The 25,971-nt window shown below is 38.6% G+C and overlaps 1 protein-coding gene across 1 annotated transcript; it reads right to left on the bottom strand.

The window, feature by feature from the left end:
* Window positions 1-1,962: 1,962 nt before the first annotated feature.
* Window positions 1,963-5,680, bottom strand: hddc2 (HD domain containing 2). Its single transcript, NM_001201037.1, is given in 6 exon segments — window positions 1,963-2,210; window positions 2,797-2,935; window positions 3,053-3,121; window positions 3,236-3,338; window positions 3,678-3,799; window positions 5,605-5,680. Coding segments are annotated over 6 exon segments (621 nt in total). The 5' UTR covers window positions 5,650-5,680; the 3' UTR covers window positions 1,963-2,067.
* Window positions 5,681-25,971: the final 20,291 nt, after the last annotated feature.

Raw genomic sequence — 25,971 nt, 5'->3', positions numbered from 1 at the left:
TAGTTTCCGAGCTGTTGTTTCTGAGCATCCGTGTTTCTTCCAAAAAGAAATTTCAGTTGATGTTTAGAAAAACATTTCCTCGTCTTGCTTTGTCCGACCTGAGATGCTTTTCTGCTCACCATGGTTGCAACTAGTCGGGCCATTCTCCCCTGACCTCTCTCATCAACAAAGCGTTTCCGCATGCAGAACTGCCACTCACTGGATGTTTTTTGTTTGTTTGTTTTTCACACCATTCTGTGTAAACTAGACACTATTATGCAATAAAATCTCAGGAGATCCGCAGCTTCTGAAATACTCAGACACGAACCATGCAATGGTCTGAGTCACCAAGCTCACATATTTTTACTATTCTGTTGTTTGATGTGAATAATAACTGAAGCTCTTGACCTGTATCTACATGATCTGATGCAGTGCACTGTTGCCATATGACTGGAGAATTGCATAAACGAGCAGGTGTTCTTATTTAAGTGGCGGTTAGTGGAGGAACGTTAGTTGCTGTGAAAGCCCTACATTAGTTCTGATGCAACCAGAAGACACATACTTAGATGAATGGAGTAGACCTGTGTGCAATTAAAATGTCACATGATCTCAATATAAATACACCTGTTCCTGGAAGGCCCCATTTTAACTTCACTGGGTTGACATGATAACATGATGATAAACCAGCAGTAGCTGTTTATGAAAATGTTTTAGAAGCTGATTAGTATGCTTGTATAATATTGTTTGGAAGTTGCAGTTTTTCCACAGTAAATTTTTTTTTTTTTTTGCCAATTCTCAAAGGACTACCATCTCAAAATTATATTACACTGTAGTTTAAAGATCCTACCTGATTCAGGGTGTTAATCTTTTTCCTACGTTTTAATGAAAGGAATTGTGACCCAAATAACATTTATAATAGAGTGCAACAAACACTATGCATTTGACAAACACAACACAATTTTTTGACGTGGACAACACAGTCCCTCCAGGGTTGTGCGATTTTTGCTATCGGCGAAATGAATGCAAAATCGAGCAAACTCCGCGATATTCAGAGGAGATTGTGATTTTTCTAAAGTACCGTAGATTTTCCACAGATGCATCATGTGACATCATCACAACCCGTATTCAGTCTAAGCCCTCTTCGATTCAAGCTCTTGAACGTGAGAACCTCTCATTTACCAACAAACATTGCTGTGAAAGACAATTCAAGTAGTTTTCCACAAAAAAAAAAAAAAAAAAAAAACGCTGTGAAATCCTGTACGGACTGATTATACTGTATACAATGTCATTTATAAACATTATTATACATTTTTCTGAGTCACCCCATTACTACTCAATTCAACAAGAAACGACTAATTGGACATGTTTTATTTTTGTACCCGTTTTCAGTTTTCTCTGTTCCTTGTTAAAGCTGAACATTTTTGTAATGTGGCTGTTTGTTAATAAAACCACAGCAGAACTAAATCCTGTGCAACTATTTTTATGTTTGAAAGCAAGGCGATACAGACAAAACTAACCTACAGGAAGTGTGAGATCTACCTGAAAACAAACAATCTACCTCAAAAGCATAAAACAAAACCAACAATTATCACTGAACAGGAAACTGCATAACCAGTACAGGCAGCAAGTACACACCGAGTAAATATGACGTACACTGCTTATACAGCAAACTCAACATTGTAATTCAGACGAGATCCTCAATGGTCCTGGGGTAGGGATGATGTCAGGGCTCACCCCAGCGTGTCTAGTACATCATCCAGTCCAGTCTATCTCACTAAACTTCCCAGTGTGCTTGAACATCAAGTACACAGGGTTTTACAGACACAGTTAAAGCTGTTTGTGTTGTAAAGAGAGATCGGCTTTATTTTCATGGTAACCCAGACACTATTTATTCACTATTCTCTGTGAATGTCTAGGAGTATCATTTCCCTTCTTATAATGGAGACAGAGAACTGCAGGTATACAAAATATGCTTCCTGAACATTTTCTAACATTATTTTTATTTCCAGGTGGATCCTGGTTAGTGAGAATGAAATCTTAACTTTAATATTGTACAGTACGTCCTGATGTGTAACCGTCAGCGTCAGGTCACGAGCAGTCTGTCGTTGTCAGGTGGCAGTTCAGTTCTGCTGTTTTCTCTGATCCAGTCTCTCCTGCTTTGGCCATGTGACGTGCTCGTTCCTCGTTTATGCTCTTCACCAGTGCCAGGACTTCCGGGTGATGGAAACGGCCTGCGGCAACCAGAAAACTTTCAGTGCTTTCAGTACATCAATACTAGGCACTCCAGAAGATATTTGCTTAGAGATATATGAGATTAGAGATATAAATCAGAGATTATTAGAGTGTTATAATAATTAGAGTGTTATAACTGAATTTTTCAGATCACAAAAGCACCATAATATTTTACTAAAGGACTGCATCGTATGAAACCTCAATAATCGACTGAACTAGGTGATCTTGATCAAGCCGTTTAGCACAAGAAAACGTCTAAAGCTTAGGGTTTCATAAAAAGTTGCGTACTGGAAAATTCAATATTTGATTCTCGCTATCGGTTTTAGAGGAGAATATGCTGTATATTGGTCTTCTTGCATAACTTTTTAGACTCCAAGTTTTTAGGTAAATAAAGTTACAGTCAGTAAATATACAACCTTAAATAAATACGACAGATGAACATTCTGTTAAAAATATCTTAGTTTGATTACTAAAATCTAACTAAAACTATGTTTGTTCGATTAGGTATGGTTAATGATTATGGATTGTAATTTTTTTTAAAAACAAAAAACAATTGTACATAAATGACAGGGAATGTGATGAAACCTTCAGTGGAGATGAAGAACTCCTGCAGTCGGCCCGGGTTCCCTTCCAGCTCCTCATACTCATGAGCCTGTAGGATCATCTCCAGCTGGTCCAGCTCCTTCACGACTTTCGCCTCATGACTCGATTGAGACTCATACTCCTGTACAGAGAGGCAAACAGGGCTGTGGTCAACACTGATATGGTCAATAGTAGGTCAGTAGCGGTTAATGTACAGATGTCTCAGCAATGCTCTGCTAGAGGGCAAAAACCTACACACCTCCCACAACTGGTACAGCTCCTGACGCAGATCTTCAGCCAACAGGCCTGTGATGTGAACCATCGCATCCTGAAAGAGTACAACAATGACATGTGGAGGCAGACTGGAAAGTCATGGCTCATGATTTGCAATCATGTGAAGCTGAGTGACTGAGTATTCTAAACATTAAAGAGAAATCCGCACCTTTTCTCGTCTGTGTTTCTCGGCTTTGCTGATGTTGTCGGCCGGTGCGATGTCTCCGACGATGCACTCAGCCAGGTCATGGACTAAAGCCAGCTTCATGCATCTGGAATGGGAGAGAAAACAAACGAACAGTACGTGAGAACTCTGAATTAAGAGTTTTACTATTCTGTACTTGGAGAACCTCAGCTAGACCAGGGTTTTGTTCTGTTCATTAACCAATGGATTAACTGTTTCAAATGAGGATGTTCTGAGCATAGTGTTAACATCACAAATCCACAAATCCATTTGTACTGCATGCTCTATACCAGAGTTGTCCAATCTTATGGGACATAAGTGCTCCTGCTTGACTAGAATGAAGACCTGCAGCCACACTGGCCCGTTCCGGATAAGACTGGACACTCGTGGTCTATACTGACCACTGAGGAAGGGTGCGCTCACTTACCTCTCTCTGTTTACACCGGGGTCTTGGAGCGTTATTGCCATCATCGCCATCCTGTACATGTGATCAGACACACTTTCGGGTTGCTTAACATTCCGGTAAACCCAACCAGTCCTCGGAACACGCTGAAACAAAGGGTAAAATGTTAAGGGTATAAACAAATCTCACGCATACAGTAAACAGTATATCTATAACATATAGGGATGTACAGATCCCAAGCTATGGGTATCATCCAATACTGATCATTCTCACAGTAACCGAGGGCCTCTGTTTATTACTCTGGCTGTTTTTAAGTCATGTGAAATGTCACAGGTGTAATGACGACATGCCGAATTCATTGTATGCCGAGACGGTCGGTATAAATGTACTAGCAGGGCTAATCTCCCTTCCGTATTTTAAAAATATAAAGACATCAACGTAAGGTTTATTTATTTAACTTTGTTTTTGCTATCCACATCAGATTATCTCTGTTAGCGAATGTCTTAAATAGGATTATTTTGACCTTTCGTGGAACCGAGCTCAACAGCACCACCAGTGGTCGTAAAATAAACACAGGATGGTATGACAGAAATGAGGATGCCGCTGGTTTCTTTCTAGTCCAGAGTGTAGCTTCATGCAGCCAATCAGGGAGAGTCGTAATCAGAGTTATACGCCCCCTAGATCTGGGATGATATAAGTTCAGTCACTTGTCTGATTCATCTGTAACCCGTCATCAGCAGTGACTGAGATTGCTCATGGGAAATACTGTCCATTCCTTTAGAGGACAAAATAAAAGTGGATAGACTTAAGTACACATGATGCAAAAGGACAGATGACAACTGTAAATGTAGTGTCTTTCAGTTTGAATGAGAGGGTTACAACTTTTCTGTTTAAAGTTGTTTGTTCAGTATTCAAAGGGAACACAGCATCAACCCATTAGAACACTGCAGACCTGAAACACTTAAAAAGTTAGAAATCATGAATGCACTTCCCTATCTACTTTAAGTAAGTAAGTAAGTAAGTAAGTAAGTGTGTGTGTGTGTGTGTGTAATAGATTTCTCCACATCTAGACTCTAATGCATGCAGAATGCATTCAGACCAAAGAAACAAAGTAGGCCACAAATATTTAAAGTAGACTGGAATAAAGTTGGTTTGACGTTGGACGTTCGATATTCGTGGAAATGCGGAAATTAAGGGACTGTCTCTAAAGTTACATACGACATTGTTATACACGGTTCTAACTTCAATAGCATTTGAAGGGAATGACAGTCACACAACCAACTGGAAAGTGTTCATCTAGATGTCAGGTATGATAGAATAGATGTCCATATAGAAATAGATGAAAACCATTCAATCCAGGTCGGGTCATTTTGACCCCCTTTATGCATTCGTGAAGGTTTTTTTTCGTTTATGCATTGTAGGGTTAAATATCAAAAATCTAAAAGTTGTGCATCATACCTGACACCTAGTCGAACACTTTACAGTTGGTTTTGTGACTTTACATCATTACCTTCAAATGCTATTGAGCTTTAAATAATGGTAGATTTTGTGTATGACCCCATGCAGTAGTGAAATACACGGCAATATTTATATATGATTTAATAGCTTATTTTGATAAATATCAAAAATCTAAGAGGTGTGCATTATAGCTGACACCCAGATGAACACTTGGTTGGTTATATGACTGTAATTCACTCCCTTCAAATGCTATTGAAGTTAGAAACGTGTTTAACAATGTCGTATGTAACTTTAGAGATGGTCCCTTAATAACCGCGAATATCGAATATCGGATATCGAACTTTATTCCAGTATAATGTAGCTAATAAAGTAACAGTACAGTAAAGGATGTAAACAAACAATCGTGAAAACGATTGTTTAAAAACCCCATACCGGTGGAAAACCACCTTTTTCTTTAAATGAGATTTTTTAATAATATAAATGTTACCTTTACCTTTAACTGTCCTACTAGCTTCATGAACTGTAACATGTTGTCCATGCCGTTTCTGCTATACAAAAAAGATACAAGAGCTCCCGGTATCCGAGTGCGCATGCGTCAAAAGAACGCGCATGCGCGGTACGAATCGAAGACGTAGGCCCTGAGGTAACGCTGTGTTAGCTTAAATAGACCAGAAGATGGCGCTATATGAATATTCTATACGGCTTTTGTGCACTTTTTGTGCAATTAGATCGCACTTTTTGTGCATTGTTTGTGCTTTTTGAACATTATTGTGGTTTCTGTGAAACCTGATATTGCCATCTAAAATCAGTTAAGTCGTGTGTGTACTTATACTTATGTTCATGTGCTTTTTTTTTATTTATTATTAATAAATTTGCAAAATTTTCAACCAAACTTCTTTCATGTTGTCATTATGGGGTATTGTTTGTAGAATTTTGAGGAAAATAATGAATGTAATCCATTTTGGAATAAGGCTGTAACATAACAAAATGTGGAAAACAGCGAAGCACTGTGAATACTTTCCGGATGCACTGTGTGTGTGTGTGTGTGTGTGTGTGTGTGTGTGTGTGTATATATATATATATATATATATATATATATATATATATATATATATATATATATATATATAAATTCATTTGACAATTTGAAATTGAAAAACATATAACGAAGAAATTATGAAAAACTCTATTATTTCTATTATGATCACATCTGAGTCTAGGCAGCAGTAATGTTCCTTTACCAGTGTATCCCAACATTGTGGACTGACATTAAGCTTAAGTCACAGCATAATGAACTAGGGGGTGTGGCTCATTTGATTACAAGCTGTCTAAGTGCATGGTTGTGTTTGTTTATCTGTTAATAGTGAGGGATCAGTAAACAATCAGTCTGTGTAAATGTCTTGTTTACATTTAACACTGGAAAAAAATCAATTGAACTGAATAAACTGTAGAAATCTTAATGCAGTTTCTAACTAGAAATATACATAAAACTTACTTTACTTAGTTTTCCTGAATGTGTGTGGCATGAAAAAGAAATACGCGTTTGACACTGAGTAGTCTCATAAGTGTTAAAAGTGTAAAAAATCACTACCGCTTGCTTTTTACTTGCATATCTATTGCAAGTAAGTACTCTACGGGGCAAGACCCCAAAGAGTTTTGGATAAATTGTAAATATAGTAATAAAAATGTCAAATCTAAACAAAAATACATTTTTTTTTTTTTTTTTTACTGGCACTGAATTGGATTATCTGAAAAGAGACAACCTGTGTGCAATCAAATTAGGTCATTTAGCAGAATCAGTGATCGAGAATGTTGCATTTATGTAATTAATAAAGCACTTTGGACATGCTGTTATAGGAAAAACATCAACAACAGGATGGTGTGATGCGGCCTGATGCAAAGCGGAATAATTCTTTTTCAGTAACAGCATGTCCTAAAGTGTTTTATTCCTCTTATACCCAAGCAATTTGCAGTTTCTTTTTATTAATGAGCGTCACATCTAATGTTGTGTACTGACCATGAAACAAGTTGGTTCCTGCTGTCACCTGACAAGCTAGAAATTCCTTCCCTAGCCTCTTTTTTCTTCTGTTTTAAAGATAATAAGACAAAAAAAAATGCAGCTTGTCAAGTTATTAAAAAAATTCTAAATACTGAAGCCAGTCGTAAATTTTTAAGTTACAAAGCGCTGACACTGGAGACTCCTTCCATTAATGTTAAACAAACATCTCCTTACAGAAAATCTCACTATATCTCTGATTATAAATATCAACAGTTTGAGTCTATTTATTATTAATCCTGCCCATTAATCATCCTTAGATTTTATACAACAAAATATATATTCTATACCAGAGAGTATACATTATTTTTCTTGATTCGATCATAAAAATGACAAACTGTTCTGTGAAAGCTCTTTTTTTCATTGTCTTCACTGTAAAATGAAAAATGTATTTATAAATTTATAAAAAAAATTATCCAACGATTTTTGATTTTATTATGTATGTCAATTTCCACATTGGCTAGTGAAGCTGCATTTGTATAAATACGTCATTATATTTTACTTGAAAAATGTAAAATTAAAAAAAAAAAATGTATTTGTAAGAATATCAGTGATAAATTGGTAAAGATTATTTGGGTAGTCTAATGCAACTGCTGTGTGTCATGGTAGCACCAAAGGGGTGCTGAGCTATATTACCCATCAGCCCCAGCATGTCACATGTCTCAAGCACTCTCACCTGTGCCTTGTTTCACCTTGATTAGTATCACTATAAATAGTTTTTAAGTGTCTGGTTGTCCAACGTTTTCTGTAATGTTCTAGTGTTGTCGTATGTGCCACGGTACAGCCCATAGTCTGTATCTTATTTGCTTCGTAACAACAGTTCGTGTTTATGGTTCTGGTTTTCACATCTTTTGCTGTTTTATTAGCGCTTTGCTTAATAAATACTTTACAATTGCATCCACCTTCACCTCTAATACATGACACTGTGTCTCAATACTTACAGGTTTAAAGACTTCTGCTGTACAAACTCCCCAAAAAGGGTAGTATGCTCTACCTTTAGAGCTCAACCATAAAATCTAATTCTATTCGAATTTTGTACACTATATTCACATTTCCAGGTAAAAGGCATGTAATAAAGGGCCTACCTTCAAAACGGAACGCCTTTTTTGAGAGTATATGTCTGCTGATGTGATTTATTGTGTGATTTTGTTTAAGGGAATTAATTCCTCACAAATAACATAATTATATATGTGATATGAGATGTCACCCCATGTCTCTCAACACCCAATACTTCAGTGAAAACAATGAGAGGTATTTCTTATAGGGTATAGGGAGGTAGGGACCGGGTGTATTAGAGTCTTGTTTATATCCGTCGTCCAAGTTTAGACTCACAACACACTTCACAGAAAGCCAGATTCTCAAAATAACTGTCTCACGAGGAAGGACAGTGGCCACGTCACAGCGATGTGATGTTGCAGGATATGAGGATCTTCCTTCCAGCAGAGTCTAGCTGCTAAATACAGAATATGTTGACACATCCATTAAGCCCTCATTATGTGGATGTCATACTCTACCACCTGTGAAAGATGCCGTTTCCTGGAGCGTGTAGACAATACACACTCTTCCTGGGAGTTGAGTTAGGACTGCTTGAGTATGCAACAGGAAGGATGTGGCATAGAAACAACACATGTGTGGCCAGTGATGTGTGATTAGCATTAGCTTTGTGGCCTGACAGAGGCACTGGGGAGTTCAGAATTTTCTTTTCTTTTATTAATTAATTTTTTTGGTTGTTGTTGCTGTATATGTTTACATTATGGACTCTGTATCTGTCTTCTTGTGGATGATTCCAGTTACAGTTGCAATCAAAATTATTCAATTGCCATTGCAAATCAGGTTCATTGTCAAAATGTACAGCCTTTCAGCTGTTTGCAACGAACAAATCAAACAAAAGCAATTGAAATAGTTCAAGACAACGAATGCTTCAAGTGGTTTCCCCAAACTCAACTGAAAATGCAACTTATAATGACTTCTCCAGTTTCAAAATTATTCAACCCCTGCATGGCGAGCATCTTTAGTACTTAGTAGAGCACCCTTTTGCTGTTATAACCTGCTGCAAATGAGATGCATAGCTTCTGCAAGAGTTCCTGAGGAATCTTACCCCATTCCTCATGAGCAGTGGCATCCAGGTCAGTAATATTCTTAGGTTTGCATGCTGCAACCGTCTTGTGACTGTGATGGCCCTGTGTGGTGACTGTGACGGCCCTGTACAATCTTCCAGGACTCCTTCTGCAGTCAAGCTTTGGTGGAATTTGAAGTATGCTTGGGATCATTGTCCTGTCGGAAGGTCCAATAACGCCTAAGCTTCAGCTTCCTCACAGACGTAAAGCAGCCCCTGAGCATCACCGAGCCACCACCATGCTTGACTGTGGACAGAGTGTTCTTTCTTCATTCTTCTTCCTCCAGACATACCGCTGATCCATTGTGCCGAAAAGTTCCAGTTTTGTTTCATCGCTCCACAGAACAGAATCCCAAAACTTCTGTAGCTTATTTATATGATTTTGAGCGACTTTTCTTGTGCTTTTGGGTCAGTAGTGGTGTACTTCTTGGAGTTCTGGAATGGAAACCTTCTGTGTTTAATATGTGCCTTACTGTGCTCACTGAAACCTCAGTGCCTGTTCCCACCAAGTCTTGCTGCAGGGCTTTTGCAGTCACTTGAGGGTTTTTCACAACCTGCCTTCTCAGAAATCTGGTTGCAGTAGTTGATAGCTTCCTTTTTCTGCCCCGTCCAGGTATTTCATATTTTTTCTTCCCCTGGCCAGTTCAGGTACTTCATGTGTTCCAGCTCAGGCACACCTGGTGCAGCTAATGAAGCCCTCAATAAGTTGATTCTGGTGTGCTTGAGACAACACTTGTTTTGCATATTTTTGCTGTTGTGAGGGATTCTATTCAGGGGGTTGAATAATTTTGAGACTGGAAAAGTCATTATAAGTTGCATTTTCAGTTGAATTTGGGGAAACCACTTGAAGCATTCATTGTATTGAACTATTTCAATTGTTTTTTTGATGGATTGTTTGTTGCAAACAGTCTGTACATTTGGACAATAAACCTGATTTGCAATGGCGAGTGAATAATTTTGATTGCACCTGCATGTTTTTTTGTTTGTTTGTTTGTTTGTTTTCAAAGGTAATGTTGTAGAAAGAAAACCGGTTGTTGGAGAACGACAAACATCCGCACGTCATTTGTTGGCAAGACGATGATGACTACACATCTCTTTTTATTTACAGGAAACACATTGTTATTTTCCCCTATCTTCCTTCTGTGGCTGCAGAAAATAGCCCCACCATCCTGCTGACCGCTCATCTCCCTCTCCCTCTCTCTCTCTCTCTCTCTCTCTCTCTCTCTCTCTCTCTCTCTCTCTACGTGTGTCCCTCAGAATTGTCCTGCCTGCTATTTTTAACCTCCTGGCCGTGTTACATTTGAAATGTTAGCCCGACCTTTGACCTTGGTTAACCAGTGGGGCACTAAAATTAGCAGCGTGGCCTAAAATCATTCTGGGAACTCTTCAAGGGGATTTTGGTGCTTGATGGAAGTCGTGAGCCGCTCCCTGGGAGAAACGTAACGCAGCACAGTTTCTCGTGAGAATGCCACAGGGCTTGTAGTGTGTATGTGTGTGTGTGTGTGTGTGTGTGTGTGTGTGTCAGGAAGGAGCGTGTTGATGTCCGCCGACGGCTTGCACTCACAACTCGGTTGTGGTTTTAATCAGCTGTGCTATCTGCACTGGTGATGAGATTCTCACTCCGACTGTTGACTGACAAAGTAAAGATCCCTAGCAGCATTCCAACATAAAACTAGCACTAAAGTGTTATTTGTCATGTTTTGTAGTATTCTGGAAAGCAGCACTGAATCTTATAGCCGCAGCATTTTGGCAGAATTCATGGTTGTGCCTCATTGTAGTGTTTTCACCCATCAATAACCAGCATGCATTATGCAAATACATCACACAACCATTTGAAATCTTCACCATGTCCTCATCATCTTAATGCTGCAATTGTTCTCTGGGACAGGACCAGCTCGATGCACATTCCAAACTAGATCAAAAGCCGAACCCATTGCAAAATATACAGTATAGTGAAGTTAGTATTAAAGCTAGCTTCCCTACACATTAAAGTCCCAACATGGTCTCCTACTAGGCATGCTGTTTTAGGAAAATAATAAACAATGGGTAGCTGTAATGCAGATCATTTTAACACACATTAATGATCAAATCTTTTTACACACAAGTTAAGAGGGAAAGTATTTTACAGGTTTATGGCTTAGTGGCTAGCACGTTTGCCTCGCACCTCCAGGGCTGGGGGCTCAAATCCCACCTCTGCCCTGTGTGCATAGAGCTTGCATTTTCTTCCCATGCCTCGGAGTATGGGTTCTTTCCTCTGGGTACTCCAGTTTCCTCCAAAGACATGTGATGTAGGGTGACTGGTGTTTCCAAATTGTCTACAGTGTGTGAATGAGTATGTGAATGTGTGTGATTGTGCCCTGCGATGTGTTGGCACCCCGGTTTGATTTTGTGCCAAAACAGATTGGTATTTGATCTATACTTCCCTCTGTTTTGACTAGAGTCCTAGTCCCAGCTGGAGAGAAGCAGCCCTATAGTATGATACTGCCACCATCATGCTTCACCATGGGTATGGTGTTCTTTGGGTGATAAGCTGTCTTGTTTTTGCTCAAAACATGTCTTTTAGAATCACGCCCAAAAACCTTGGTCTCATCAGACCATAACACATTTTCCCACATGGTTTTGGCAAAATTTAGTTAGACTTTTTCGTGAGAATGGGCTTCCACCTAACCACCTTACCCTATAGCCCAGATATGTGAAGAATACAAGAGATTGTTGTCACATACACACACGGAGTGACCAGTACTTGCCAGATATTCCTGCAGCTCCGTTAATGTTGCCAAAGGTCTCTTGGCAGTCTTGATTTCTTCTTGTACTTTGATCAGGTTTTGAGGATTTCCTGGACTTGGTAATGCCACTGTGGTTCTCCGTTTTCTCCACTCGTTCATGATGGCCTTCCATTTCTTTTGTACACCTCTACCACCTCAACAATGAGATCCCATACATGATTTAAGCTCTTTGCAGACCATGGCTTCAGCAGTATGATGAAACCAAGAAGATGTTACGAAAATCCTACAGAAGAAGCTGATCTTTATTTATGGTTAATCAGAGTCAATTCACAGATCACTGGTGTATGATAATTACTTTTGATCTTGAGTTTGAATGCGATTGGCTAATTCTGAGTAAAGTCACCTGCTCCATTATAAAAGTGTGTGCACACGAATGCAACTAGATTATTGTACGATTTTCAACATGAAAACAAACAGAAAACTATGCCTTCTATTCATGCAACATCAGTCCCCACAACAAAAACATCTCCACTTTGTTAGGCCCTGACCTGATCTTAGCTTGACTTCAGTTTCTCTGAATGACTCTCTTCAGCAGAAAGTGAGAATTTCAGCCAGCAGGGTTTCCTGGAAGACATGTGTCTCTCTTTTCAGGGCATCACCATGGCAGCAGGTAACGGATCTTCAGAGCTGGAGTCCTCCCAGCTGCCCTCTCTGGGCGTCACAAGGCTTTTTTCACTCCAGCTCCGGAGCTTTTGCTTTGTGTTTGAGGACAGCGCTGTGGTAGTTGCGGCTAACGAATAGCGTCGGCGGCGCTGGCTTGTGGGTGCACAGAGGAGGGCCTTGTCACTGCCGGCCGTGTGAATAGAGAGAGGTGAGAGCGAGGGCAGGAGAAACACGAGCACTACCTTGAAGTGAGCGACCTCGTCTCGGCTGTAAACACGGTTCAGGGGCAGAGACGGGGCGAGGGAGTGGGTGGAGGGGTGATACACGCCTTTCTTCTTCAGGGGGCAGAGAGGGAAGAAAGGGACATTGTCATTCATGGCTCCTGAGCTTTGATTTAGAGCTGTGAGAGGCGGCGGACATGACGCTCAGTCCTGTGAGAACGGATGTGAAGTGGGAGGCGGCCATAAAATTGATTATTGATGCATGTTAAAATGTGAGGGTTTACCGACATGGCAAAAAAAATATTTCAGATTCGAGCACTTTTAGGTTTTAGAAATGGAGGAAAAAAAGAAATGTGAGAAATTGTGACTTGAAATAAATCTTTTTAGCAGCACAAGAGATGGCTAGACAAGCAATTTAACGCCAAAGTGGTCACTGATTGTGTGTGTTAGCACTGTGTAATGCCCCACCTACAACCAAGGAAACATCCTGGTATATGTTACGTGCAGAACAAAACGATGAATCAGTAATTGCATAGAATAAATGGTGTGATTCCATTAACACCCCAATGCTGATTACAGTGGGGATTAAAAGTTTGTGAACCTTTTAGAATTTCAAATCCTCACCTTAATCCATTAGAAATTTTGTGGAAGGACTTGAAGCAAGCAGTTCATATGAGGAAACCCACCATCATCACAGAGGTGAAGCTGTTCTGTACTGAGGAACGGGCTAAAATTCCTCCAAGCCGATATGCAGGACTGATCAACAGTTACCCCAAACGTTTAGTTACAGTTATTAATGCACAAGGGGGTCACACCACATACTGAAAGCAAAGGTTCACATACTTTTGCCTCTCACAGTTATGTAATATTGGATCATTTTCCTCAATAAATAAATGACCAAGTATAATATTTTTGTCTCATTTGTTTAATCGGGTTCTCTTTATCTACTTGTAGGACTTGTGTGAAAATCTGGTGATACTTTAGGTCATATTTATACAGAAATATAGAAAATTCTGTTTAGCACCACTGTATATTTCATTTAACAGCGTATCAATTTTACCAACAATTACCATTTTTTACATTTATTATAGAATGATGGCACAATTTGATCCATTTATATTTACATTTAATGTTGTACATTTAATTTAATGCAAAACAAGTTAGTTCCTGTTATCCCTTGTTATCGCAGTCACAAACAATCATTACCTCAACATCCTCTGTTTTTTTTCTCTTCATTTCAAGTTAATAAGACAAAAAAGCATGCCATGTTACTGAGAAACCACAAAGCCATCTGTCTTGAAGATTTTTTTGGGGCAGGAAACACAGTTCCAGCTTAACCTCTGAATGTTGCAAAACTCTAACACTGGAGACTCCTTCCAAAAATGTTAAGTAATGAGATAATGTTCAGCTATACATCATGTAAAAGGAGCAAAAAAATAATAAACTGCCAGATGAAGTTGATTATTTATGGAATAAAACCGGATGGGGTTTGCTGTTATTGTGAAATAATCAATGATGGGGTGGTGCGATGAAGTGGACTTAGTGTTATCGCTCTGACATGGATTATAACAGCAAATTCCAATAACAAAAATTTCCCATAACAGCAAATTTTGGAGTGTTTTATTCTGTATTTTATTTACTCTTATGTCACAGAAATTCACCAGCACTAACACTTTTATATATTAAAACACAATATGCTGTACTTTTCATCCGTTTATAGTTGTATTTAATGTTGCAAAAACTTTTTTTTTTTTCTTTTCAGTTTTCATGTCAAAATGCAAATCGGATTAAATGAAAAATGAGTTATGTTGAAGGCAATGGAAGGCAAAACGTGCTCACTTTTGGTTTTTGATCTGAGTGAAAAACGTGTCAAAGCCCAGCAAGTTTTCTTTCAGCTGTAACACTACCTCTCTTTCCCCATTTCCCTGAGTGCTGAACCACTTCTCCCCTGTGTTTCAGAGATAAAGGGTCGCGCCAGGAGCCCTGCCCTCCCTGCTGCCGCTCCCACGGCTCCCGATCGCCTCGTTCCCAGCCACACACACTCACACACACGCATACACACAGAGTGCCACTGTCTGCCTGCCGTCGGCCCAACGCCACCCACTCAAGTTGCATAACACACTCTCAATCTCGCTCTCTCTCTCTCTCTCTCTCTTTCTCTCTCTCTCTCTCATCACTGTCTTGTCCTTTTCTGGACTGCTCCAGTGATTGATTTCAGCGCAGGACAGAGGTAGAGGTGGTGTGAGAGGGCACTCGCTCTGTCTGCTCGCTTGGCCGCCACAGAAACTGGCACTGCCTGAAAAGCCTGGGAAAGATAGAATTCAGTGCTACGATGTTAAATCCTGGAAAATGTGAAGCTCCAGAGTCCAGCCACAGCAAAACAAAAAGTGTGTTGAGCCTCTTTCACGTTCGGTTTCGAGTTTCGAGCGCCAACCTTTCGGGCAGTACATTATGCATGTGGGCATTACGCATGTCAAGCCTGAACAGTAGACAAAAATGTCAAGAACTTTAATAAAAGGGATCACAAACACAATGTAATATTAGTGTTTCAGGATCACTAATCAGCGGGAATGATAACATGTCTACGATTAGTCGAGTCCCCCTGCTGTTCTTTTAAATGGATGATATCATAGTTTTGGGGTAAATAATCAAAAAGAGTATCTTTTTGATTAAGTCGAAACGTGTTCTTGTTTAGCACATAGTTTCACGGAATCCACGGAAGCCTCAGACTCTTGTAGGAGACGTGGCCTCAAATTTCAAGGCAGAATTGCAGATTAGAAGTGATTGACATGGTAACATTTCAATATGGATTTACAGTGCTGTTTATTACTGAGACAAACATTATGTGGGGGAACAGTGGCTTAGTGTTCAGCACATTTGCCACGCCTGTGTGTGTGGAGTTCGCATTCTCTCCCTGTGCTTCGGGGGTTTTCCTTCAGGTACTCTGGTTTCCTCCTCCAGTCCATAGATATGTTTTGTAGGCTGATTGGCATCTCCATAGAGTGTGAATGGGTGTGTGAATGTGTGTGCGATTGTGCCCTGCGATGAGTTGGCATCCTTGCCTTCAGCCCCAAGTCTCCTGGGATAGGGTCCAGGCTCCAGACGACCCCCTGTGTAGGATAAGCAGTTTGGAAAATGGATGGATTGACAAACATTATCTTCTGAGGCGAGTGTGTGATGATTTAAGCATGCGGTTTGTACAGTAATAAACTGGTCGTTTATACACTTCCATTACTTGTTAGCTAGTCTCAGAACTCCACTGCACAAATATCTCTTGGCTGATTGACTACTTTTAGAGGTAATAAAAATGAAAAATTATCATCTTGTCATCATCTTCAGTAAGCACTTTGTCCTGGTCAGTGGATCTGGAGCCTATTCCGGGAAACACTGGGCATGAAGCACGAATACATCCTGAAGGGATGAATGAGATGACGGTCTATCACAGGGCACCATGCACACACACAGTTTAGAGTTGCCAGTCCATTGGCATGCTTTTGGGAACATGGAGGAAACCTACGTGGGCACAAGGGCAACATGTATAGCTCCACACAGACAGTAAACCGAGCCTAGTTTCGAACCTAGGCACCGTGAGGCGGCAACGCTGCAGCGCCGTGACGCCCAGGGGAAAACTGTGTAACTAAAAATAGACATTAAAGCAGAAAGCTGATATAATTTTAGGCTGGATCTGAATCAGGATGGGTTTCGTTCTAGAAATCTTTGTTGACATTGTGTACGTGCTGTGACCCACCCTTCACTTTTCAACAAATACGCTCTTTAAGATAATCACATCTTATCTGAATTGATAAAAGGCCTTTTTTCTCATTACATCACTGCATGTTATCATTAGACAAATGCTGGGTGGAACCACTTTTTAAAAAAAATAATGACATGGAAGATGAACAACGAACAAAAAGTCACTTTATATAACTAACGATCTGCTGTTGACATTTCCTTTGTAACATAAGGAATATTTTTGAGTAGCAACACTTTCATTGCAGTAAATAATGTAGGATATAATGCCGATATAATGCAGAATAATCTGTTGCATTTACTGAGCATGCACACACTCCATACACACAAAACAAGTGAAGGAACGTCCTACATCCTGTCCGTTTTGTACGCGGTGGAAGACTCGAGAGATGGAAAACACCCCGTTTGTCTCTCAGGCCTCGCTGTCATCTATGCTGACCAAGAGGGAGGCCGTGCTTATATTTAGCCTCTCAGACCAGGGAGAGAAAAAAAAAAAAGAAGGCCAGACCCGGTCAGTCGATAAATAAAGGGCCCAGATCCTGAGAACGACGGCCGAGCCTTAGCAAGGAAAACAATCGTCGAGCCGACCCAGAGCGGCCTGAGAAAACAAACATGGCTGATGAGAACGCCGCTGCCTCAGAGCGCCTCATTAGCGGCCAGATGCAGCTTTTTCCCCTCGCGCCTCTCAGCGCCGTTTCCTACTCACACACAGAATTCTCACCTCCTCATTGGCCAAGTGTGTGCTCCAAATTCAGCTGGAATTCTTATGCATGAAAAAAAAAAGTCAGCAATTCCTTATCAGATCCAGTGGTGAAACAAGGGTTTTATCTCAAACACACACAGACAGCTGCTTTAGATTTTTAAAGCCTGGCATCACCTCATCCAGTTTAACTCAAACTCTGTATACTCATTCTCACTGAGATAGAGGGATATGGAAGGGTAAACATAGAATGGGATAGATAGATAGATAGATAGATAGATAGATAGATAGATAGATAGATAGATAGATAGATAGATAGATAGATAGATGAAACAGATGGAGGGAAGACATGAATAGATGGACAGACGGATGGATGGATGGATGAAAGGAAAGACAGACAGACAGACAGACAGACAGACACATAGATAGACAGATAGATAGATAGATAGATAGATAGATAGATAGATAGATAGATAGATAGATAGAGAGATTTTGACTGACACAGGCAGACTGACAAATGGATGGATGGATGAAACAGATGGATGGCTGGATGGATGGATGGATGGTCAAAGGGACAAACAGAACTAGAGATAAAACAGATGGATGGACAGAGATGGATGGATGGACAGACACAGTGATAGATAGATGGATGGATGGATAGATAGAAAGATAGATAGATATAGATTTGGACTGATAGAGAGACTGACAGACAAACTGATAGCTAAGCAGGCAGAGACACAAACTGGCAGACAGAATGACTGACACAGACAGACTGACAAATGGATGGATGGATGGATGAATGGATGGATGGATGGATAGATGGATTTGGATATACCTTGGAATATTTGTTTCAAATACGCATATCAAAAATGGGCTACATGCTATGGTGATATGTTAATAAGGATGATTTTCTGACATTCTTCCTTTCTTCTTTTCTCTTCTCACTTTTAGCCAGGGGTAAAAAAAAAAAAATATTGAAAGCTATATTCAAAAAATTTTGTGTAGTTGTTTTAAAATGAAAATAATCTTCTATCAGTTTTAGGTAAGTAATAAAGGTACTTTAGGTAAGTAGTAAAGGTACCCCCATACCCTCTTCATCTCCCTCCACTGGCTTCCTGTAGCCACCCGTATCAAATTCAAGGCCTTGATGCTCATGTACAAGGCCTTGTCTCTAACACCACCCCCCTACCTCAACTCTCTCCTGAAGGCTTACGTTCCCTCACGTAATCTGCGATCGGTTAACAACCAACGCCTGGAATAATGCCTACTCAGTGTGGCTCAAGGTCCCTTTCCAGAATCTTCACACTATCTGTCCCACACCCACAGTGGTGGAATGAACTTCCAACCTCAATCTGGACCGCAGAATCTGACACTATCTTCAAAAAACAGCTAAAGACCCACCTCTTCCGTGAGCACTTAACTAATCCCTATAAAAAAAAATAGATAAATAAAAAACCCACCTTACTCTGGCCCTTACACCTCTACTCTGCGCACGTTGCTTCTTCTAGAACTCAATTCAAATATCTTATATGGTAGCACTACTTGTATTGGTCTCTGCTTGATATATCGCTTTGCTTATATTTCCTCATTTTTAAGTGGCTTTGGATAAAAGCGTCTGCTAAATGAATAAATGTACATGTAAATATGTACTTGCACATGAAAACATGACATTAACTTAATTTCATAACTTTTGGCTTTTTAATATGTGAATAGTTTTAAAAGTAATAACTTTTTACTTTCACATAGGTACATTTTTGTATTCCAGTTTTTAATTGAGTAAGATTTTGGCACATTATCTGTACTCTGACTGAAGTATAGGTTCTCAGTACTTTTCCACCCCTGCTTTTAGCCTTTAGTTTATTGTACTAGCTGGATGTGTTTTTATTTTCAAAGCCATTTGTCATGTTGGGAGATTTGATTGCAGCTCATTTATCTGGGTGTGGTTTGCTTTCTTCCAGACCCTCAGCCCCTTTTATCATCAGCTTTCACACAGAGAGCAGAGAGTTTTTTGTCTTATACCCTTAGTCTATGTAAATGTCTGAATCAATGCTGTTTTTGTGTTTTGCTCAGTGGCAGTGTTGGAGGCTCGAGCTGATACAAGTAGCAAAGCGATTTGTTTACTTAGATTCTCCAGGAGTGAGATGGTGGTTTAGAACTGCTACTTTGTACATCGGGGTGTAAGTAGTTATTATATAAGTAACCACTGAGTAATGAGTAATGATGTGAAATGCAGTTTTAAAGTAGTTTGTCCTGCTTTATATTTAGTCACCTGCCATGACTGCTCATCTCATGACTCATAACAAGAAATTTAATAACAAAAAAACATGGCAATAGATCAGTCACTGCTGTGTGTGTGTGTGTGTGTGTGTGTGTGTGTGTGTGTGTGTGTGTGTGTGTGTGTGTGCACATGTATATGTGTGTGCTGGATATCAGTGAGAGCATTCGCCTGCACAACAGCAGGAACTACTGCCCCACACACATATTGTACTCTGGAGCTGCAGTCTGACCACACACACATACACACACACACATGCACGCGCGCACACACACACACACACACACACACACACATGCACACAAGCACGCGCACACACACACACACACACACACACACACACACACACACACACACACACACACACACACACACAATTTAGATAAGCATGAATTGCACTTATGTGAGTTTTTGATTCATTTGATTCATTTTGATTCATTTGATTCACCAGTTTTGATTCATTTGATTTAACAATCCAATAGCAATACTCACCCCTACTGGGAAAGAAATTCTAATGGTTTCCACTACAAATACCATCACAAACCATCAACTAATCATTAAAACCATTACCCATTACCACTATTGGTCCTTAATGGTATCCACTAGACATAACACGCCACCAACCGAAGGCAACAAATTACCAGTAGAGACTCACAGGGACCATTACAGTGTCCATTAAAACCAATATAATTCCCATTATAACCTTTTAAAACCATTACAAATTATATGAGGGTTTCTATTAAACTTTTTTTCCGCAGGGAGATTCGATCTTACTGTACTAAACAAAATGCATATTAAGACTTATTTATTTTAGAAGATTTGTATATCGGGTTTTTATATGAAGAGTCTGTTAAATGTAAACACTAACCACTGAAATGTACTTTATTTAGCATGTTGACTGCTATCTGATATTCGCTAGCTAATTAAACCAACAGTATTCACTAACAGTGTTGATATTCCTAACAGTTTTGTCATGTTTTTATTCCTTAGCAATCTCCAGATAAAACATATAGTAAGCATAGAGCTAGCTAGCTAAATTGGTTGCTGCTTTGATTAGCATGTTTTTGTTGTGCTTGGGGGAAAAATGCTAATTTCTGATTAGCTGGAAAATGTCTATTATTTTCTTATATCTAAAAGCCTCTAACTTGTGCTATGTGTAAATATGGGTATGTGCTCAAAGTGTTTATGAAACTGTTTTTCTCTTTGTCTGATAGATATGAAAGTTCATAAGTAGTAACACAATGGTGATATTTTTAACATGGTACAAGCCACTGACGTTCAATTAGTTGTCAATTTAGTGATATACTAATACATCTGAGGTAAATGTAGATATCCCTGATAGTTTTGTTTTGTTTGTACGCCTTTATATTGTCCAGATAAAAGACAGAATGAGCTAGCTAAATTGCTCACCACAATTAACAGGTATATTTTTTGTAGTAATATACTATGGGCAGAAAAAAATGCTCATTTCTAATTAGTTGAAAAGTATCTACTATTTCATTGGCACTCTGTCCAGGGTGTACCTCGCCTTGTGCCCGATGCTTCCTGGGATAGGCTCCAGGTTCCCCCGTGACCCTGAAGAAGAATAAGCAGTATAGAAGATGGATGGATGGATGGTATCTACTATTTCCTTCCTATCTAAAAGCTTCTAACTCCTTGTTGATTTAGTGAATATATTTGAGGTAAATCTTGATGTACTACTTCATATTGCCCAGATAAAAAGACATAATGAGCTTGAGCTAGCTACCTAAATTTGTCTTCTTTAATTTTACCTAGCATTTGCTAGGTGTCCATAGTTCATTATTGCCTAGCAACACTGAGAGCAATCTTGTATTCACCTTCCCATGTCAAATGCACCAAGTTTCATTTGAATGTGACAACTGATCCACTCAAAACATCATGTTAGGAAATATAGGTCTTTTTGCTCTCTTAAGTTTGTTTGTATTTCTTTGTGTGAGTAGTAGAGAAGTGTGTGATTTCAGAAACAGTGGAAGGGCTGTATGTTCTCACATAGACTTCTGAGGCCATCCTGTGAGAAAGAGTAAAATTCTAAATGTGTGTGTGTGTGTGTGTGTGTGTGTGTGTGTGTGTGTGTGTGTGTGTGTGTGTGTGAGTGTGTGCGTGCGTGCTGGGGGAGTGTGGAGTGGTGGGAATGTCACCTGATCGTTGGCCTAGTGGAGACCTCAGTGGGCTGCTGCAGTGTGTGTGTGTGTGTGTGTGTGTGTGTGTGTGTGTGTGACAGGCGTGGGCTCACGTCACAAAAAGCTCTCTGTACTAAAGAGCCATTGCCAAAGGAAGTCAGTCACACTCGACTCACTCACTGGCCATGAGAATAAGCGTGAGAGAGAACTGGAGGAGGGTCATTACTGCCGCCAACACACACACACATACACACACACGCTATTCTTACAAGGTCTTACATTAGGTCTTACATTCATTCAAAAGAAGCTTTTACATTGTAGATAAGGGAGATTAATAATAGTAAAAAATTAATTTAAATAAATGGTTGCTAGAAAATACAGCAAAAAAATAAAACATAAACAAAGCATTCATTAAAATAACCAGAAAAGGTTCAAATGACTATAAAAGAAGAATAATTTGATAATGATAAAATGTCACAAATAGGCAGAATTCAACCAAAATATTTTTTTTAAAAATGTATGTATTTGCATCTTTCCTGTAAAAAAGAGCTGAAGACAAAGAAAGAGGAAGGGAATATAAAGAAAGAAATGTAAGAAATTTAGACATTAATGTTACAAATTGGACATTTAATAGGAGTAAAAAAAAATGAAATGTAAAAAAGAAAAACTACAAACAAAATGTTAAAAAGTAAATGTTCATTAAAATAACTGTCATGCTAGAACGAATTACAAAAATATTAATTTCTTATTAAAATGTATGTAATAAAAAGGCAACATAATAAATCAAATTTAAAAGTATCATAATATATAATGAACAAATGCTCATTCAACTAATTATAATTGTGATTAATTATAATAAGTAAGTTATGATTCTGTAATAAATCTCTAAATAATAAAGTAATATTTAATAATAAAAGGTAATAGCACAGTATGTAAACTGTAATTAAACTCAAACAGCACTAAAATCAAACAGCACTAAAAACTTTTCTTTAGGACAGATTAAAAAGTCAGTGTTCTCTCTCCATGCTGCTCTACACAGTTATGTTTGCACACATGTGAAAATGAAAGATTTTATATTACTAGTAAAGCAATTATTGTGCTAAAATCGAGGCGTGAGTTCAAGGAACCTGATTACAACCCGATGTTGTAGTATGCTTATTGCGGTCTGGTAACTTCCCAAATCAGATAATGACTGTATTATTAGTGTGCATGTAAACACACTCACTGTTCTCCTTCTTTCCTTCACTTTCCCCTCTGAAATCCCACTCTTTCCCTTCATCCTAAGCTTCTCATGTCCCGCCGCTTCTTACATCTTACACCACTTTCTTTCTTTTGGTTTCTCCCACTCTTTCAATGTCACACATCTAAATTTGTGTGTGTGTGTGTGTGTTGTGAGGGTAAGGTGTGCAAAAGCGGAGTGTCAGCCTAGGGGAGGGAATTAAAGAGATAAAAGAAAGGGAGAGCTCTGCATGAGAGAAGGACAGAGGTGGTGTGTGTGTGTGTCTGTGTGTGTGTGTGTGTGTGTGTGTGTGTGTGTAGGGGGAAACCCAGATAAAATAAGAGAGGGAGTGTGTGTGCATTGAACACGGAGGCCGTGTGAGTATGAGTTCACAGATAGTGAGAGCGTGGGATGGGTATCACAGACATGACAGAATCAGTGTGTGTGTGTGTGTGTGTGTGTGTGTGTGGCTAGCATGACAAACAAAAAACAACTGCACATGTGTAAAATCAGAAAAAAACAACTTAAAATAACAGAACCACACACACACACACACACACACACACACACACACACACACACACACACGTGCAGACAAGCCCCATATGTGTATAGTTTGGGGTCAGCTGTGGTCTCTCTAACCCGATCTCACAAGAAATTTCTACAGAATACAACAAAAGAGAATAATGTGTTCAGATTTCAATTTATTTCATATAAATGTATTTAATAATATGAAAGTTGAAGGTATATACACACTACCCCCAACTCATCATTTCATCATTTTATACAGCTGAATTGCACAATTTTGCTTAATATTTAAAGGTTTGAGACCAAGTTTGGTTGCATTTCCCCCAATCAGACCTTAGTCAAGTTTTTACCACAGGAACTTTATTTAGTCAAGTTTTTACCACAGGAACTTTATTTACTCAGGTTATCACCACAGGAACTTTATTTAGACACATTTTTTACTAAAACTTTTTCAACAATGGGAACTTTATTTAATCAGGTTTTTAATCACACTTCATTTAGACGTGTTTTTACTACAGGAACTTTACGTATTCAAGTTTTTATCAGAGGAACTTTATTTAGTAAAGTTTTGACCACAGGAACTTTATTTAGTCAGGTTTTACCACAGGAACTTTATTTAGTCAAGTTTTTTAACTACATGAACTTTATTTATTCAAGTTTTTACCACAGGAACTTTATTTAGTCATGTTTTTAACTACAGGAATTTCATGTAGTCATGTTGTTACCACAGGAACTTTATTTATTCAAGATTTTACCATCAGGAACTTTATTTAGTCAAGTTTTGACCACAGAAAGTTTATTTATTCAAGTTTTTTACCACAGAAACTTTATTTAGTAAAGTTTTGACCACAGGAACTTTATTTAGTCCGGTTTTACCACAGGAACTTTATTTAGTCAAGTTTTTTAACTACAGGAACTTTATTTATTCAAGTTTTGACCACAGGAACTTTATTTATTCAAGATTTTACCATCAGGAACTTTCTTTAGTCAAGTTTTACCTCAGGAAATTTATTTATTCAAGTTTTTACTAACAGGAACTTTATTTAATCAAGTTTTACCAACAGGAACTTTATTTAGTCAAGTTCTACCACAGGAACTTTATTTAGTGAAGTTTTTACCACAGGAACTTTATTTATTCACATTTTTCACCACAGGAACGTTATTTGGTCACATTTTATGCACAAGTTACTTAATTAACTCAAATATTTACCATAGAAATTATATTTAGTCAAATTTTGTTACTAAAGGAACTTTTTAAAGAACCCATGAACTTTAGTTGCATTTCCACCACATAAATATTTTCTATAAACTCAAGCAATTTAGTTGTGATTTTATGGTACTTTTATACCACAGTCTTTAGGTCCATATCCACCAAAACAACACATTCCACTAAGGGAACTTTTTCAATAATTTAGGGAATTTAGTTTTATTACTGGAAAGTATTTTCACATTTTTACCTCACTAAAATTTTAGTCACAAAGAACCTAATTTTTCAGTTATACAAATTATTCAGTTACCAAAGAACATTTAATGATTTGCAAATCTCATAAACCCATATGTTATTCACAATAGAACATAGAAAACATATCAAATATTTAAACTGAGTAAACATACCATTTTAAGAAAAAAAATAAGGTCATTTTGAATTTGATGACCGCAACACGTCTTATAAAAGTTGGGACGGGGTCACATAAGGCTGGAAAAGTAATTGTTACTAAAAAGAAACAGCTGGAGGTTAATTGGGAACAGGTTAGTAAGATGTTTGGGTATAAAAAGAGTATCTTAGAGAGTCAGAGTCTTTCAGAAGTAAAGATGGGCAGAGGTTCACCAATCTGCAAAAAACTCCATCTACAAATTGTGGAACAATTTGTGAATAATGTTTGTCAACGTAAAATTGCAAAGACTATGAATTCTACAGTACATAATATCATCAAAAGATTCAGAGAATCTGGAGAAATCTCTGTGAGCAAGGGACAAGAGTGAAACTCACTATTGCATGATCTTCGGGACCTCAGGCAGCACTGCATTAAAAACAGGCATGATTCTGTAATGGAAATCACTGCATGGGCTCAGAAACACCTCCAGAACTCATTGTCTGTGAACACAGTCTCCGTGCCATCCATAAATGCTGGTTAAAGCTCTATCATGCAAAGAAGAAGCCATATGTGAACATGATCCAGAAACACCACTTCTCTGGACCAAAGCTCATTTAAAATGGACTGAGGCAAAGTGGAAAAATGTTCTGTGGTCAGATAAATCTAAATTTGAAATTCCTTTTGGAAACCATGGACTCCTTTTGTTGCCCCGTCCCAACTTTTTGTTGCAATGTTGCAGCCATCAAATTACCTTATTTTTTTTCTTAAAGTGGAACATTTCCTCAGTTTAAACATTTGAAATGTTTTCTATGTTCTATTATGAATAACATATGGGTTTATGAGATTTGCAAATCATTGCATTCTGATTTT

This window comes from Ictalurus punctatus, chromosome 25 (genome assembly GCF_001660625.3).
Source record: "Ictalurus punctatus breed USDA103 chromosome 25, Coco_2.0, whole genome shotgun sequence".
Taxonomy (NCBI): domain Eukaryota; kingdom Metazoa; phylum Chordata; class Actinopteri; order Siluriformes; family Ictaluridae; genus Ictalurus; species Ictalurus punctatus.
The sequence above is the reverse complement of the archived record's forward strand: the minus strand, read 5'-3'. Positions and strand labels throughout refer to the sequence as shown.